General features: G+C 55.6%; 1 protein-coding gene across 18 annotated transcripts in view; it reads right to left on the reverse strand.

Moving 5' to 3' along the window:
• PTK2 (protein tyrosine kinase 2) overlaps window positions 1-16,695 on the reverse strand; it is a 116,458-nt gene that overhangs the window by 6,015 nt on the left and 93,748 nt on the right. For 10 of the 18 annotated variants that reach the window (XR_009449614.1, XM_059672387.1, XM_059672377.1 and 7 more), the window contains 5 exons: window positions 15,546-15,657; window positions 12,321-12,407; window positions 10,057-10,194; window positions 9,138-9,269; window positions 2,042-2,104 (listed from right to left, as the gene is read on the reverse strand). Coding sequence is in view for 15 of the 18 variants with exons in the window: in XM_059672387.1 (XP_059528370.1) it covers window positions 2,042-2,104; window positions 9,138-9,269; window positions 10,057-10,194; window positions 12,321-12,407; window positions 15,546-15,657 (532 nt within the window). In the remaining 3 variants the exon portion in view is untranslated. Of the gene's footprint in view, window positions 1-2,041; window positions 2,105-6,754; window positions 7,067-9,137; window positions 9,270-10,056; window positions 10,195-12,320; window positions 12,408-15,545; window positions 15,658-16,695 lie in introns of those variants that run through there. The other 8 variants (XM_059672386.1, XM_059672383.1, XM_059672384.1 and 5 more) reach the window with 5 other exon arrangements.

Genomic DNA, 16,695 nt, shown 5'->3' on the forward strand with positions numbered 1-16,695 from the left:
GGGAGCGGCACAGGCAGCAGCAGCCGGGGAGGGTTGTGAGCAGGCCGGGCCCAGTGACAAGGGAGCTGGGGCTGGAGGGACCTGAAGGTCAGGCCCTTGAGAACGTGACCTCTGCGCAGACCTGGGGTGGGAAGCGGAGGTGTGAGAGGCCCAGGTGGCCAGAGCAGCTGCGGAGGAGTGAGCGGCCCAAACTTTAGAAACAGACACGGCTGTGCTGACCCGGCCGTAACACGCACACATTTTAAAAGGTTTGAAACACAAAGAATGTTCTGGTTGATTCCTAGGTAGCAGGAAAGTTCAACAAACTAGAATGTTCTATTCTCAGAACATTCTGGATGTGTTCAGCAGTGCCAGCATAAGGCACTGTGCTAGGCAGCTGCACAGCTTTGCCTGGAAGGGCAGGCCTGCAGGAGCCCCTGCCTTCGGAGCGTGATGGACTGACTGTGTGGACCCGTGCTCTGGTGGGATGTGTATCCAGCTGGGGGCCCTGGAGGACGCACTCAGCTGTGAGAGGCTTCCATTTCCCATTTGTAAACTGAGGCTAACAGCTCACAAAATGATTGTGCTGCCAACCTGGGTCCTAGTTTGGGATCCAGATCGTTTTACTCTTTATACAAACTGAGGGGTCATGTCCCCTGGCCAGTCCTCAGCTCCTGAGAGCTCAGGCCGATGGAGAACCCACTGCTTTCCCGCCGAAGGGCTGCCCGGCAGCCTCAGCACCTGCTCAAAGCCTGACGGAGGCGCCAGCAGGGGGCAGGCCACGGAGCCACCGTGAGCTGAGGACACGGTCCCGTGTGCATCAGCCCCAGGAAGGAAGCAGCCACAGCCAAAACCGCACGCGGCGAGCGAAGAGGCCGCCCAGCCAGCTGGCCACCTGGCGTCTGACCCTGCAGCGGGCAACTCTGGGTGCATTTCCCACAAGCCTCGGTTTACCCACCTGTGGGTGGGGGTGCTGAGGACGCAGTGTGGGGACAGGACACATGCAGCACAGCACCCTGCAGGACTGAGCGCCTCCCCCACCAGGACGACCCACTCTTCCTGTCGCCCAGGCCTGGTGCAGCCAGTGCTACGAGGTCACGCGTGGCCCCTTCATGTGTCACCGTGTCACGGAGTGTTTCTGACTCCCCCTCAGCGGCCTAACTCCTCAGTTATTCGTTCCTTCCACACACTGTGCAGTGTCACAGGGAGCCCAGCATTCTTCCTCCTCACCAAGCCCCTCTGCTCATGTCCTTGCAGCAGGTCCCGGGACGAGCCTCGCTCTATGATCCAGGACAGAGTGCTCGTCGCACAGGAGGAAGGGGCACGTGTCAGGTGGCGGGCGGATCACCTGACTCCGTGCTCATGAACTAAGGACGCCCAACTGCCTGCAGGGCCCGCCGCACTAGGGCCTTCCCGGGCTGACACTGAGCACGCCTCCAGGCCCACCTCAGGGCAGCTGGCGTCCCAGTTCGGATGGGACAGCTCCCGGCCTGTGTGCGTGTGTCCCGATGTCAGCCAATGGCTTCTGCCTCACGGAGCTGCTGGGGTGGACACTGGCCCCACACGTCTGCCACCTGGCAGGCGCAAGGCTCCTTTTCACTGGGAGCGAAAGCGTTGAGAGAAACCTGTTTATTTTAACCGGACACCTGCTGATGGAAGTCCTAACGAAACAATTTTAGCTGCTCTCCCAAAGCCCAGGGAAGAATCCTAGCAGGTTCTAAAGCCATTGGGATGAGTCATAAGCTGGCTCTTTAGAGAATGCCAGGCATTTCCCCTGACAGCACCCCGAGGGAGACCCTCCCCTGCAGCCAGTGCTGTGACGGACTGCTGCGAGCGGGCAGGGGGAGCGTGAGGACGAGCGGACACACGAGCATCAACGTCAGTGCGTGTCCCGCTTCTCAGGGTGCAGAGCCAGCTGCCCACGGAGGAGACGGCACTGGTGGCGGGTGGAGGCCTCCGCGTCTGGGCAGGGACACGGGGTGCGGGGCTACAACAGCCACTTCACCCACAGAGTGGACGGCTGGGTTCATGACAAGAAAACGACAGCCCACGTCCTGCTTACCGGGCCCTGGAGACTCGCATCCTCCCTGTCCACGCTGCCTCGGGAGAGCCGCACGTCGGGTTTCTGAAGTGAAAACAGAACCGAACAGCTTCAGTCTGGGTTCTTAAGTTCCTGCCTTTTATAACACACCTGTCCTCGACTAAGGAGAGTAGATAGGTCCCCAGTTTTGGAAAAATTCTCAAAAGCCAGAGACGACAATCCCTGGCCGGAGGCCCACAAAGCCGCTCGCGCTCACACAGGATTGGGCCCGCCCCGGAGGCTCCCTCTGCACCAGGGGACCACCGGGAAGAGGCGCAGCGCACCTCCTGCGCCCGAGTGAGCTGCATGGACTGGCCCTGCACAGCAGCAATGGTCCGATAAGTTTCCCACAAGCACCCAGAATACAGAACCCAAACGGAGAACCCTGGGTGTAACGGAAATACTGGTAAGAGTGCAAAAACTTCACCAATACTAGCATAAAGGCTGGCTCCACCCATCGGGCGGCAGCCTCCAGCCACCAGCGCGCCGCCCACCACACTGCCACCCTCCTGGGCCCACTGCTCCCAGGGAGCCCTGTGACCCGGCAGTGACCGCTCCCCGCCAGACCAGAGCGAGCTGCTGCGAGCCCGCCGGGCAGCTCTGCACCTGGCAGGGCCGGCGCCCAGGACGCAGCCACAAGCACTGGCAGGGGGCGATGGAGAAAGGACTTGGTCTCACTCTTCCTTTAAATCAGTGGTTCTCAACCTTCTGGCCCTTTAAATACAGTTCCTCATGTTGTGACCCAACCATAAAATTGTTTTCGTTGCTCCTTCATAACTGTCATGTTGCTACTGTGATGAATCGTCATGTAAATATCTGATATGCAGGATGGTCTTAGGCGACCCCTGTGAAAGGGTCGTTCGACCGCCAGAGGGGTCGCGACCCACGGGTTGAGAACCGCTGCTCTAAATGCACAAAAGGGCAACAACACCACAGAATTCCAACCTTACTGAATTAATATCGGCACATCACTAAGTTATCGCCACTTCAGGTGTCAAATAAACCAACACCTCTCCTGTTAGTGGAACATTTGGGCCGTTTTCACGTTCAGTGGTGGAAGCAGGCTGTGGGGGACGCCTCTGTGTACACACCTAGCTAAACCCCCGATCACTTCCCGGGACAGAGTTCCAGGAATGGAATTACTGAGTCAGAGGTTTCAACATTTGGGAAGTTCTGGGATAAGTTGCCAAACTGCTTCCAGCAGTGAGTCTACCTGCTGGGTGTGCTTGAGTCTCTCCCACTAGGTCCCCCTGTGCTGTCACTCAAACTCCATGAACAAAACGCTCCGCTGCTGGGGTGCGCCCTCCTTTCTGGAAGAGAACACCTGTTTCTCTCACTGGACGCTTGGCCCATGAGGTCAGAGGCCCTGGCAGCGGCTCCCCGCTGGGCTCCATTAGCTGGTGCGGCTCGGGACAACAGGTGGGGAAGAGCCACCTGCGTGACGCCCCCAAACCACCCTCACCCGTGAGACGGACGGACCCCACGTGTGCCTGGCACAGCGATGCGCACGTGCCAGGTGCTCAGTAAACGTGCCCAGGCAGACAGGCCCCGCCGGCGCTCACTCAGGTCACAGGCATCAGTGAGCACCTTCTACCTGCCGGAGGCATTTTATTTCCTTTTTTACTGCGATGAGAGCAACTTGAGTTCATGGTTTGCTGACAGACTAAGGAGCTGTATTTCATGTACTTACAAGAATTACCAATTTTCTTCCCATGTAAATCACATGAAATGACATGTTTTTATTTCTTTATACCTAATAGTTCCCTAAGGTGTACTTTCCCAGAGTCGGGATTTCAGTTGTAAGAGGAAGGTCTTCACGTGCGTCCGCCGTGAGTGAGTGGACATGACCGAGCTCCCGCGGGCCGACAGCGCCTGAGCAGAGCCAGGCCCGCCTGGAGCAGCGGCCGCAGAGAGCAGAGATGGCTCTCCCTGCTCCCGTTCCCCCCGCAGGACACTCCAGACCTGAGGACAGGAGCGGTCCGATAAAGGAGGCAGTTCCAGCTGACACACCAACAGGTACAGACCTAACGTTTGGGCTATCTCGTTATTTTCCCCATCGTGCACGCATCTTTTGTTTTTTATTAGGTACAACATTTATGACAAAGTGTACAAATGTGCATTTTCATGTATGTGTCCCTGCCTAACACACCACCCAGATCAGGACAACCCAGCAGGCTCCCGCCCGCCCCTGCCCAGTGGACACTTGCCTCCGCCCGGCCACAGGGACGAGTGGCTGAGCTTCACGTACGGACTCATGTGCGCCCGTGTGTCTGCACCTGGTGGTGCCCATCTGCGAGACGGCCCCTGGCTGCCCACGTGAGGCAGCACAGCACCTGCTGTGTGAATCTTGCTTATTTCACCATCAAGGGGCAGGTGGGTTCCCTCCAGTCCCTGGCACCACATAGGGGCTGCTACCGACAGGCTCCTGAGAGCGGGCACGCGCACTCCCTCTGCTCAGCAGCAGTGATTGCCAAGGCTCTCTTGAGGTCCTAGGAACACGGCCACCCACAGGTCCACTTCGGTCTTGACTCCCCATCACTATCCCTCTAAACACTTCAAATTCAGACTTTCCCCTCCAAGTCCCGCCGCCTTGAACTATACTCCTTCGCCTTCAAACCTGCACCTGATGTGAGGAAGAAGCATAGGGGGATGTGGCCTGGCCCAGAGCCAGAGCCAGAACGAGCAGCAGTGCGGTCTGCTGACGGGCTGTCCTGGGTCGGCCCTGAGAGGAAAAACAGCTCAAATATGTACTTCCTGCCTGAGGACACAAAGCAGGCTTTATGGAGGCAGCCGTCCTCACTTTAAAATTAGACTTCTGTCTTGAGCCCAGGATCACATCAGAAAACTCCTGTGCGAGTAGTGACAAAAATAAGGAACAAAGGCGCTCTGTCTGTAAGGCACGCCCACCCGGGAAGAGTGCTGGGAACGGCCTGGGACTGAGCTCTCTCACAGCCCTGCATTCTGCTGGCTCGGAAAGGACACCAGCTGAGCTGGGATGGGAGAAGGGAGTGGGCCTGCCACCACGCACAGGTGCCACGGGTCCCGGCTGTGTGACCAGGGGCAAGAGGCTGCCACTGCAAGAACGTGTTCTAACGGACACATACATCCGGGGGTCCTGGCACACCACAGTCCTCAAGGAAAGGCAGGAGCTACTATTAACAACTAGTGTCCCGGTGCACAAATTTGTGCACACTAGAAGGAAATTAATTAGAGGAAATATTTTAATATCACTATTCACCCTTTCGCTAAAATAGAAGTGTCAACCAAATTCATGATCGACAATGACAGATGGAAATACACCCGTGCGATTGGTGCCAGCGAGAGCTTTATATGTATCGCACATGCACGAGTCAACTTAGCCTTTTATAGATATAGAATAAGCTTGCTTAATTAGACCTGCTTTCTGATGTAGCTAAGCTTTTTCCAGCCCAGTGAAGCACCACAACTTCTCTTTCAGGTAATTGTCAGCAACACGGCAGTAAATATCAACACAAAGCAGATTATTATTGTAGATCACACAGGGAGAACCAAGGGTAAAATATTTAACTGCAGCAGTGTTTGACTATATTCTGTGCAGTGAGAAAACCTGAAGTCATTTTCAAGGCCCACCATTTCTTACTTCTTTTCAGTTGGGTCAAGTTTCTAAACTTTCTAAATCTCTGTTTTCTGGCTAATGAAAAGAAAATTCGATTCCACCGAGTCTCCTGTCTGCCTACTCCAGGACTTCTGTGAGGAGCAAATGAGATGAGGCACGGGAAAACGCTTCACAGACATTTGGTGAAAGTGTAAAATGTTTGCACCTGGCTGTAAAGCAGGTCGTGTTCCTGGGCTGAAGAAACGCCAAGGAGGCTAGTCGCTACATTGCTACATGACATCGTTACCTGGCACCCACAGCAACCGTTTCTGGGCTGGGCTGGGCTGGGCTGTGGCCGCATTTTGTGCTATGGGGTCTCAGCAGCATCAGCTGCGGTTTGGTGGGCTGTCGCTCCGGGTGGTGGCGGAGCCTGTGTCCCACTTGGGGGGAAGCCGAGTGTTGCTCTGTCAGCACCAGGTCCGCGGTGCCGTTTCTTTGTAAATGGCCAGTGTGTATCTTGGCAGCTCCTGCGTTGACCATCTGCCCTCTGGTGGTCATAGCGACCGGTCGGATGGTCAATGGACACTTAGCATATCAGCCTTTTATATATGTAGATGACCACGCAATCGCGTTGAGTCCTGAAAGTGAGGTCTATTTGAAAAAATCTGGTAACTATGACTGAGAAAGCAACTTTAGGAGTTAATGTTTTCAAGTAGAAACCTGACTCTTTGTCCAGGCTGCATAATTGATGTCACTGGGGGGCAGCACTGCTCCCCAAGCAGTCTGAGGACCAAGGTGGGGCGGAAATGATCTGTTACCAGGCCAGGCGGAGACAGAACAGAAGACAAGAATCTTTAGAAATTTCTAGAGCAATCTGGAATAGTGTTAGGCCTGTTGAAGTTCATAATAAAGAAGTGTGGCTTGTATGTTGTATATCTTTTTGAAAATTTCCCCTTTTTAGTGAGTGGGTTTTATTTTACTTAGCCAGGGCAGCAGGCGCACAACAGCTCGGACAACACCAGAGGCTGGCCCGCCTCGTGGACAGCAGGACAAGCCTGCCCTGGAAAGTGCCTCGCCTAAAAGGCGGCACTGACGACTCTGAGGCTCTGTGTCCTGGGGACACAGGGCACTCACACTCCAGAGGCTGTTAGCTACCTGCTAACAAGAGAGAGTGAAGGTTTCCGTAAAACAGCCAACCAATCCAATAAAAGGCTCTGCAGCTCCTGAGTGAGCAATCCCCTCAGGGCTCCTCTGCAGAAACCATTTGAGTGTGGCCAAACTCTTACTCCTCCTCTTCCTTAGCCTGGGGTCAGGAGCGGGGAAGGCATTCTGGGACTGTCTGCAGGAACGCTGTGTCAAAGCAGGAACTGTGACACATGACCTAGGAGTCTAGGTTCTCATCAATGCAGCCCATGGCAGCTATGGAGCTCAAACTGAGGAAGAGAGAGAAAAGCCCTTTGAAAATCAATGGGGGCTCCTCCCTCCACTGCTTCCATGTCACCCTCATCCCTCTATGAGGAAAGCATTGCCCGCATCGTATGGCGGGCGCCAAGTACTTCACAGGCTAAGAAATTCAAGCATAAAGAGAGAAAACAATGCAGGGTCCTAGTAACAAGGATTTTTAATTCTCCGAAGTCTAGGTTCTTTCTCGTAATGCTGTCTGAAAGGAAAGTCAGGATGGCAAGGACCCTCTGAGTGCCAAAATGCTCTGTTTTCCCACCACCGCCAGGCCCTGGCCGCCCCGCCCCCCCCCGCATGGCCTGAGGCCCGTGTGGTCTGTCCCCCTTCACTCCTGCACTCTGGCCTCTATGGTTGTCTTTCCGACCCTCAGACGTACTTGGCTCCTTCCCAGCTCGCCTTGGGTCCTTGCACTTGGCGTGCCCTCTCCCTGGAATGTTCCTCCCCAGATCTTCTGGGGCTGTCGCTCTTGTCATTTTAGCTGCTCAGCCTCCCCAATGACCTGGGGGCTGTCCCTCCCCTCAGTGCTCAGTGCTCTCTGCCACAATCGGAGGCTGACCCAGGAGGGCACAAAGAAAGGAGGGGCGAGAAGGAGGCTGGCAGGTCATCCTGGGGAAGCTCCAGCAGATTTTACACCAGAGACTCGGGATCAGACTTGCACTTTAGGAACATCACTGTGGCTGTGGCGGGGACAATGCCGCAGGAATCCCAGTTAAAATGCCCAGGCGGAAGGAATGCTTACTGCTCCCGTCTCCTCGCGCTCAGTCCCGTCACTGGAGGCGGCCCTGCCTTGACTGCCTGCTGCTCTCAGCCCCACCACCCACAACATGGACCTAACGAAGACCCAAATCCGTAGGGTGGCAATCACTCAACTCACCTTAGGAACCAGCACTGTGCTGATCCTGAAGCCAATAAACGATGACAAGAAACCAATTATTCTCACTGATGAGCATCAATTCTAAATCCCATTGAAACACCACACAAATAAACCAGGCCTGAGAAGAGGGCTCACCTATGATGGAGTAGGGACTTATCTCTGGGATGCAGGACGAGCATAAACCCAGGCAAAACCCTCCAGGTAACTCATGTTAAACCTTTTAAAGTTTTCTTTTCCTTTTTTAAAATATATATTTTTTTATTGATTTCAGAGAAGAAGGAAGAGGGAGAGAGAGAAACATCAATGATGAGAGGGAATAATTCATTGGCTGCCTCCTGCACTCCCCACACTGGGGATCAAGACTGTAACCCGGGCATGTGCCCTTGACTGGAATCGAACCTGGGACCCTTCAGTCCGTAGGCTGATGTTCTATCCACTGAGCCAAACCAGCTAGGGCTCATTTTCTTAAAAACACCACCACCACCTCAATATATTTAAAATGTACAGGCACAAATATACCAAATTATACTTAATGGAGAAAACTATTAGAGGCACTATCTTTAAAAATAAAAGCAGGAAAAGCCAGCAAGGAGCTACTTCATACTAAAGTTGGCAAGAGACACCCCAGGAGAGGCGTGGAACGTGTCTAAGAAACATTGAGTGAGACGAAGAGCGCTTTAAAGAGCGACAGCTGTGCATTCGGAAAATCCACGGAAACCGGCCACAAGATTCAGGTGATAGATCCCGGAAAATCCAAGATAAACTCCTAACCACCGACTGCGTATGCACACACAGGAATACACAACGACAAGTTCAACGGGAACGAGGTACCAGTCTCTCAGTGACAGGCAGTTGTCCGTGGCGGGCAGCAGGTTATCACGGAAGTAGACAGGCGGGCCGCCCGTGTGCAGGCTGACACCTCGGGGAGCTGTTTCTGTCAATTCGGTGGTAACACAGAAGCCACAGAAATGCTCACACCTCTGAGCCCACAAGGCCACTGTTACCCTCAGAAACGGACACTGGAAAAGCAACTCCAGGAGAGCAAACACCCACGACTGCCAGCTTCAGGAACCAGAGGGGAAGCCAGCTCTCCTGCTTTGGAAAAGAGGAGCCTTTGCCCCAGACCCAGCAGGGCTAAGGGTGGAAGGACATTTCCGAAATGCAGTTACCAGGAACCTCTCCTCCTTCTCCAGCCAGCGCTGGTCCTCCTCCATCTCCTGCTGCTGCCGGATCAGCCGCTCCTCCATCAGGTGTGTGGGCAACACCTGTCCGATCCCGCGCAGGTCCAGCGCCGCCGGGTCCTGAGGGCAGAAACGGCAGTGCTCTCAGGTCTCCCTGGGAAGCTCTTACTCCTTCCCTGCCTTTCCCACGAGGAAGCCGGGTGTGGAGACACTGGCTCACGCTGCTTGTGGGGCGACGTTCCTGGAGGCTGCGAGTGGCCGCGTGCCAAGCGTCTTTAGAAGGTACCATCGCTACACTCAGCGCACAGGCAGGGAGACACTGTGAGGGGTGAGTGAGCATCTGTGCCAGGTGTGCCCAGTCCTAGGGGACAGCACAAACGGTCTGGGAGGGAGCAGGGCCCCAGGCAGAGGCCACAGCACTGATGGCTCCGTCTGCTTGCTTCTGCCTCGGCTCCACGCCTATTCCAGTCAGTCTAGGGCAGCGGTTCTCAACCTGTGGGTCGCGACCGCTTTGGCGGTCGAACGACCCTTTCACAGGGGTCGCCTAAGACCATCCTGCATATCAGATATTTACATGACGATTCATGACAGTAGCAACATTACAGTGATGAAGTAGCAACGGAAATGATTTTATGGTTGGGTCCCAACATGAGGAACTGCATTTAAAGGGCCAGAAGGTTGAGAACCACTGCTCTAGGGTCTGCCTTCCAAACCAACGGGCTAATGCTGGTGGCATCTCTCCTCTCGTTAATGAGGAGGATTCACAGCACCAGAAAGCAGCGAGGAAAAGGAGCGTCCCGGCCTGAGAAGTGGGTCACCAACACGACACCCCAGGATTCAGGAGGAGAAGGGGCCCCGGGCAAAGCTTCGTCCGTGAGCGAACGGACGCCTGAGAGCACCAGCTTACCTCCACGCTGGGCGGCCACACGCACATCTCCTGGGGCCTGTGATTCCACGAGTCTGTCTGGTCCAAGAGGGATGCCTGCCCCGGGTACATGCTGCCCGCCAGGGCTGGGATTCCGTGGGGGCCAGGGTAGCCAGAGACCTGCGGGCGAGTGAGTGGTGGGTCAGGTTCCCACACGAGTTCTGCAGAGCCTGCGGCCACGGGAGAGGGGATAACAGACTAGAGGATGCTGTGGGGCCCAATGACAGCCCCAGCTGCTCGCGTCCAGTTCGCGGTCACTTACAGGGCCAAGGGACTTTGCAGATGGACATAAATGTGGAACCTGAGACGGGAGTGGACCTGATGTGACCTCAAGGTTCCTTAGAGAGTGCAAGAGGGAAGCAGGGGGCGGGGAGGGAGACTGACTCGTGAAGATGAAGAGATCCTCACCAACTTTCGGTTCTGAAGGGGGAGGAACGCAGGTGGCCCCGGGGAGTCTGCACTGAGGCCGCAGCAGACAACGCCGCAAACACGCCCGGCAGTCAGAACCCTACACTGACTACAGCTGGGAGCAGCAGTCCGAGGCCGCCCACAGGCTGCGCCAGGCACTGCCATGGAGCCCCTTCCTGCCCAACCCAACAGACTAAGCCCCCAAAAGGCTGTGCCCTGGTGAAAAAGGGCTGGTGGTGGGGAGCCCATCTTCAAGTTCTAACGAAGATGCATGAGCCCGACAGGAGAAGAGCGTCAGGCAGGAGGAAATGAGAGGCTTCCTCATCTGCTCCCGCCCTCCCTCAGAGAGGACAGACGACCCTGCACTTGTTCCCGCGGCTCACGCGGCTGGTACCTTGGCCCGGGTTCTCAGTCACATGTTGAATGAGATAAAGAACAGCCAATAGGCACACAGCCTTCAGCAGAGGTTCTGTGTATCTGTTAGGCCTCCAGGCATTGACTGATACCCATCTCCATCCCGACAATATGGAATTAAACTGTCAAATGAGACATAGAGACAGTTCTCTCCATTTACTAAAGCCAATATTTAATAGTAAAAATTCTGCTAAACATAAAATGCTTATACCCTCACGATAGTTGGTCAGAAAGGACATCTTACTGCCAGGGAGCGTTTAGGAATTGTCACAACAGAGATTTGGGAGGCCTATGGCACTCTCCACACCAGCATGTGACGGACCAGAGGAGCACTTCAGGCTCCAGGGGACCTGCCGCCCGCCAGGGAAGGCCCTGCAGCTGCTCCCTCTCACAGAGCGGAGGGCTGCTCCTTCCTGTCCTCTCCTCACTGGCCTCCACTGTACACCCTGCTGCCGCGCTGAAAGGCCAGGCGAGTCGCTGTCCTCAGGGGACACCCGCCACTAACAGACACGCACCAGAGCCCCAGCCGGCAAGCGCCAGGGCCGGCGCGCCCGTCACCGGGCGAGGACCCAGCCACAGGACCTGAGTGCTCCTCTCTCAGAGCCGCCATGTTCTCCTGAAACAATGCTGGGTCCGACCCCTGCTCAGTGCCCACTGAGCCCTGGCTTCCTGTCTCTTAAGAAAAGCTGACACCTTCCCTCTGAAATCCGAACCAACCACGACTGACTGCTCTGGCCCCTTCTCTTAAGGGTTCACTTCTCTGTGCAGGTTACTTGTCTGCAAGCCCACCCTTCCTTCCACACTCGCCCATGTGGCAACTCATCTGGATTTCTTGTTTGTTTTGTTAATCCTCACCCAAGGATATTTTTCCATTGATTTTTAGAGAGAATGGGAGGGGAAATGGGGGAGAGATGAGAAGGGAGGGGGAGAAAGAAACACAGACGTGAGAGAGACAAATCAGCTGCTTGCCTCCCACCACTCCCCGACTGAGGCCAGGGATTGATAGACCTGCATCCCAGGTACGTGCCCTTGACCGGGAATTGAACCCACGACCCTTCAGTGCATGGGCCGATGCTCTAACCACTTAGCACACCAGCCAGGGCTCATCTGGCTTTTAAGGCACTTTTGAATCTTATTCTTGGCTTCCAGGAGAACTGCCCATTGAGTTGGCTCTGCAGAGCGCATGCCTACGGGGCCCTGTGCTGTATGGGAGCAGGAGGAAGGGGGCCGGCCCGGGAACTGTGGGCCATGGGACACTTGCCCCGCCTGCTTTCAGAGCGGTGAGTGCTCACAGTCCACACGAATGTCAGGACAACGTGCCCCTTGACATACTCCTAAGTACACAGATAAAAACACCCACCCTTCCCGCCCCGAAGCCGTGCAAAGGAGAGAGAGCGGATCTTGTCTCGGTAAGGCCTGCGTACCTGGTAATGGTTGGTCTGCACCATGTGCTGCGGGCTGGGATAAAACCCTTCACTGGACCTCGGACTAGGATAACCAGGCCTGCTGGGCTGTGAACAAACCAACAGAGCATCACATGAATGGGTATTTGATCACTTTGGTAAATCATAAACCCTTGTTTTATTGAAAATGATAGAAGAAGGTATTTCTCTAAAAGAGTTTACTTGGAAAGAATGATAAAAGGTACCAAGACATCGCAGTGGGGTTAGAAAGTCTCTTCAATAAATGATGCTGGGACAACGGGCATCCACACGTGAGCAAATGAAGCTGTCCCTTCCTCACAACAGACACAAAAACAAACTCAAATGGGCCACGATCTAAATGGAGGAGCTAAAGCTGTGAAACTCCCAGCAGAAAACAGGACACATCTGTGGGGGAGGCAATAGTTTTCTGGCTACGACACCACAAGCTCAAGCAACAAAACAAAACAAATAAATACATAAACTAGATTTCATCAAAATTCAAAGCTTTTGTGTTGCAAACGACAGCATTAGAAAAGTGAAAAGACAACCCACAGAATGGGAGGAAATATTTGCAAACCGTCTACTTGGTGAGAGAGGCATACCCCACAACACAATGGCAAGTATTCCATTCAACAGTGGGCAGAGGACTTGAGTGGACCCGGAAGCTGTGCGACAGCCATGAGCACAGACGTGAGAAGACGCTCACACCACTCGGCCTCCAGGGAAAGTGACGCTGGACACCCGTCCTGCTCGGCCACGTCCTGGGAGCGGCGGACTGGCCTCTACTTCCTCACCTATGAAGCGGGGGTGGCGCCGAGCAACCCTGAAGCCACTCCCCGCTCTAAACTCTCTGCTGGTGAGACACCTGAACTTCAGGCGTTTTCGTCCTTTCTTGGAACAACTGTGGCTGCTGCTTTTTGGTACGACAGCTAAACTCAGCAGTGGGAGGCGACTTGCCACACGGAACTGGAAAGTGCGCCGCCAGCTGTGACATCACGGCCACTGCCGTCTCTCGGCTGTGAACGCACCGCTCACGTTCATCACTGGGAAACGCCGGAGAACTGAGTTACGGGCTCTCCCTAGTGTCCACACGCCATCACACAACCTGAAAACGCCGCACACTGTGAGCGCCACCCTGAGCTCAGCAGAGAGGCTGAGAACTGCACAACTATCAAGGTGACACAGATATTTTTCAAGATTCAAATTTTTGGTTGAAAATGCAAAATTTATCCCTGGAAACACGTTACCAGTTGTTTTCCTTGGTGAGACAGTCTTGCTTCTTTCTTTTTTGAGAAAATGTCTACCAAGAGCACAACCTGAACCGCACGACACACCTGCCAGCTCTGCTCTCCAGGAACCCAGGCTTCCAGGAGCAGCCCAGTCCCCCAGCGCCGCATGCAAACAGCTGCCGGTGATTCTCTGGCCCTGACAACCTTGTCCAGGGTTTGCCAAGCTTCCTCTTGAAGGGCCAGGAGTAAATACTCTGACCTTGGGGGCCACACAGTAACTGGACTCCTCAACTCTGTCTGTGGCAGTGAAACCAGCCACGGACATTGCAGTTTGTCCCATTCAAACGCTCATGAATGAAATGGGGCGGGGGGGCGGTTGGCGGAGGCCTGTGTGAAAGGCAGAACCCTCTCTGATGGCAGGGAAGAACCTAAAACAGGCACCTGGAAGCACCTCCAAAACAGTGGGGTGTTTAAAAACGGAAGCAGAGCTGGTCTCTCTACTCGGCAACAGAAGGAAGCAGCCCTGCCTCCTGCACCCACGAGCCGGCAGCACAACCTCCGGAACTCGGCCGAATGAGCACATTCCACACCCCCCAGCGTGAGATACAGGCCATGGCAGGTGGGAGAGGCCTGGAACTCTGTGAGTTTGGGGGTGTGGGGTGCATTACTTGGCGCCCATCTGTGGGGCTAAAGTGTGAATGCCTGGCCACAGGGAGCACAGCGAGGCTGGCACAGGAGGGAGCCTGCCCCTGCGGAGAGCCCGCTGTGAGCCGGGAGACCTTCCACCCCAGCCCTGGCCTCTGGCAGCTGTCCCGAGGTAAGACAGGCACACTGTAGACAACTTGGGGGCCTCAGAGGCTGGGAAGTGGGGCGCACAGCTGTTCTGGGGGCAATGAGGGATTTTTTGTGGTTAAACTAGGAGAGACAGAGAAAGGTCCTGGCTCCAACACTAAGTCGCTCACAGTGACATCCATCAGACAGGCGCTGCGGCCCTCCTGCCTGCCTCGGGTTCCATTTGCTGAGTAGAGTGCACTGTGGAACCCTCCCCCCTGAAAGTCTGGGAAACGGTGCCAGTCCCCAGACGTCGTGAAATGGGCGGCAGTGCTCACTGCTGCACAACTGGAGGCACCGCCATGGAAAGAGACGCTCTCGGGCAGACGGTAAAAGCCGGGGTGGCATCCAAACAGCACTTCGTGTTCACAGATTTCGAAACATTTTCAAAAAGAGAATGAGATAAAGAATGTCACAGTTTCTTACTATATTTTAGCCAATGAAATACCCAATTGCAGGTTATTAATTGCAGAAAAGCCTACTGTCCATTTACTTTCAGAGGATGGTCTGGACTGGATTGTTCATGGCGACTGAGCCAGTGTGTGAAAATACAGCCTGGCAGAGCCAAAGGGGCACCCCCAGCTCAGCTCAGCAGGCCAAGGGAGGGGGCGGCAGAGCACCAGAGCCCAGGTGTGAGGGGAGTGGGCAGGCGAGGCCCGAGGATGATGCGTGAGTTCCCTCACCAACACCCCAGCCAGCAGCCTCGAGCCAGAAAGAGGCTCTGACCCAACACAACCCAAAGGAGCAGGCGGGTGGGACTGACTCCTGCTGAATCGGAAAGCTCTCAGGGCCTGGGGTTAGTGCCTCTCCTGCTTTACCGTGACCTGATGGGAGCAGGGAATTCTGGATGTTCCCTGCCGCCAACAAAGGAAAAGCCTCCCCAGGGAGGCTGCTCAGTCTGTGGCTGGGGGAGGGGGGAGGGGGGGAGGGGAGGGGAGGGGGGAGGGGAGGGCGGGAGATCAGAAAGAGCATTTTAAATCACAGCAAATGAGTCCAACCTGAGCGCACGGAGGAGCAGACAGGAAACCACTGCTGGAGTGAACGGGTCACTCCCAGAACCTCCCAGAACCTCCCGTAGGTATGGCTTCCTCTCCGACAGCTGCCCCCGCCCCCTGGGGAGAAGATGTGGGGGGGGGAGTGCGAGTTGGGTGGGGGCCGCTGCTACCTTGGGCGGAGCTTCGTCGGACCCTCCGGAGTCCCAGGACACGGTGACCTGTCGCCTGGACTCCATCCTCACGCGCTCCTCGTGCTGAGCCTTCTCCTCCTCCAGGATTGTGCTGCAGAGACAACACAGGGGTTAAGGGAGCCGCGGGCAGCCAGCACACACCAGCCCCACCCAACTGTCTCGCAGCACGCGGGCTCACAGTAGATGGCAATCAAGAGTGGGAAAGAGGATCAGGTTTCTGACTCTTCACAAAATGACTCAAAAATAGCTGAGCCCAAACTGCAAGCCCAGTTGCAGCCCAGCCATAGGTCAGAGGACAGCTGGGAAGACACGGCGAAGTGTGGGAAATCAAAGACGTGCCCAGGCGGGATGGATGTGTGTGCCTACATGTGTGTGGAGCAGAGCAGGATTACCCCGAGCACCCGGCACCTCACCCACACAGACACGCCCCAGGACAGACTCCTCGTGGGAATCCGGTCACGCAGGAGCCGGCATGTTATGGGGCAGCTCAGCCATCTGGCCATCACCTCCGTATACTGCTGTTTCCTACTCGCTTTCAGCTATTCAGTATGCTCCCCTCAGGAAAATACGGAAACAGCGACAGTATTTGCAGTACTTCTGGAATACCAGCTGCTCTAAGCTGAGGGTTGTGGATAGCAGTGATGTAGGCAGTTAGACGGACGTGAGCAGAGCGAGGAGGATGGGCGAGTATAGGTCACCAGGATGGAAAGCCTGGGTGGCCTAGCAAGGGACAGTCAATTGCTGGGTGGGACCTTCCTCCCCTAGCAAATCGCTGGTCATGAGGGTTGGACCCCTGACTTTCCCTCCCGTGAGGTAACATCTCCGTGTGTTTGCAGCAGTTGTTTCAGCCCCAGGCCCAGACCAGCAGCAAACCCGGCCACGCTGACGTCAGGGCCAGCTGCCCTGGACAGTGACCCTGCCCGGTCCCGGCCAGTCACTCAGTGGAGAGCACAGCCGGGGAGGACACACCTGGACGCTGCTAACTCTTCTACTGGGCCTTCCCGGGAGCTGCCCACAACCTCCGCCCTGAGAGCCCTGAGGATGGAGGGCCCAGGCCTCTCCCTCCTGGGCGCCCAGCCTGCCTCCCCTTCCCTCCACCCAGGCAGGTCCCTGAGCTTCCTCGGCCCCC

This window comes from Myotis daubentonii, chromosome 17, assembly GCF_963259705.1.
Source record: "Myotis daubentonii chromosome 17, mMyoDau2.1, whole genome shotgun sequence".
NCBI classification, from domain to species: Eukaryota; Metazoa; Chordata; class Mammalia; order Chiroptera; family Vespertilionidae; genus Myotis; species Myotis daubentonii.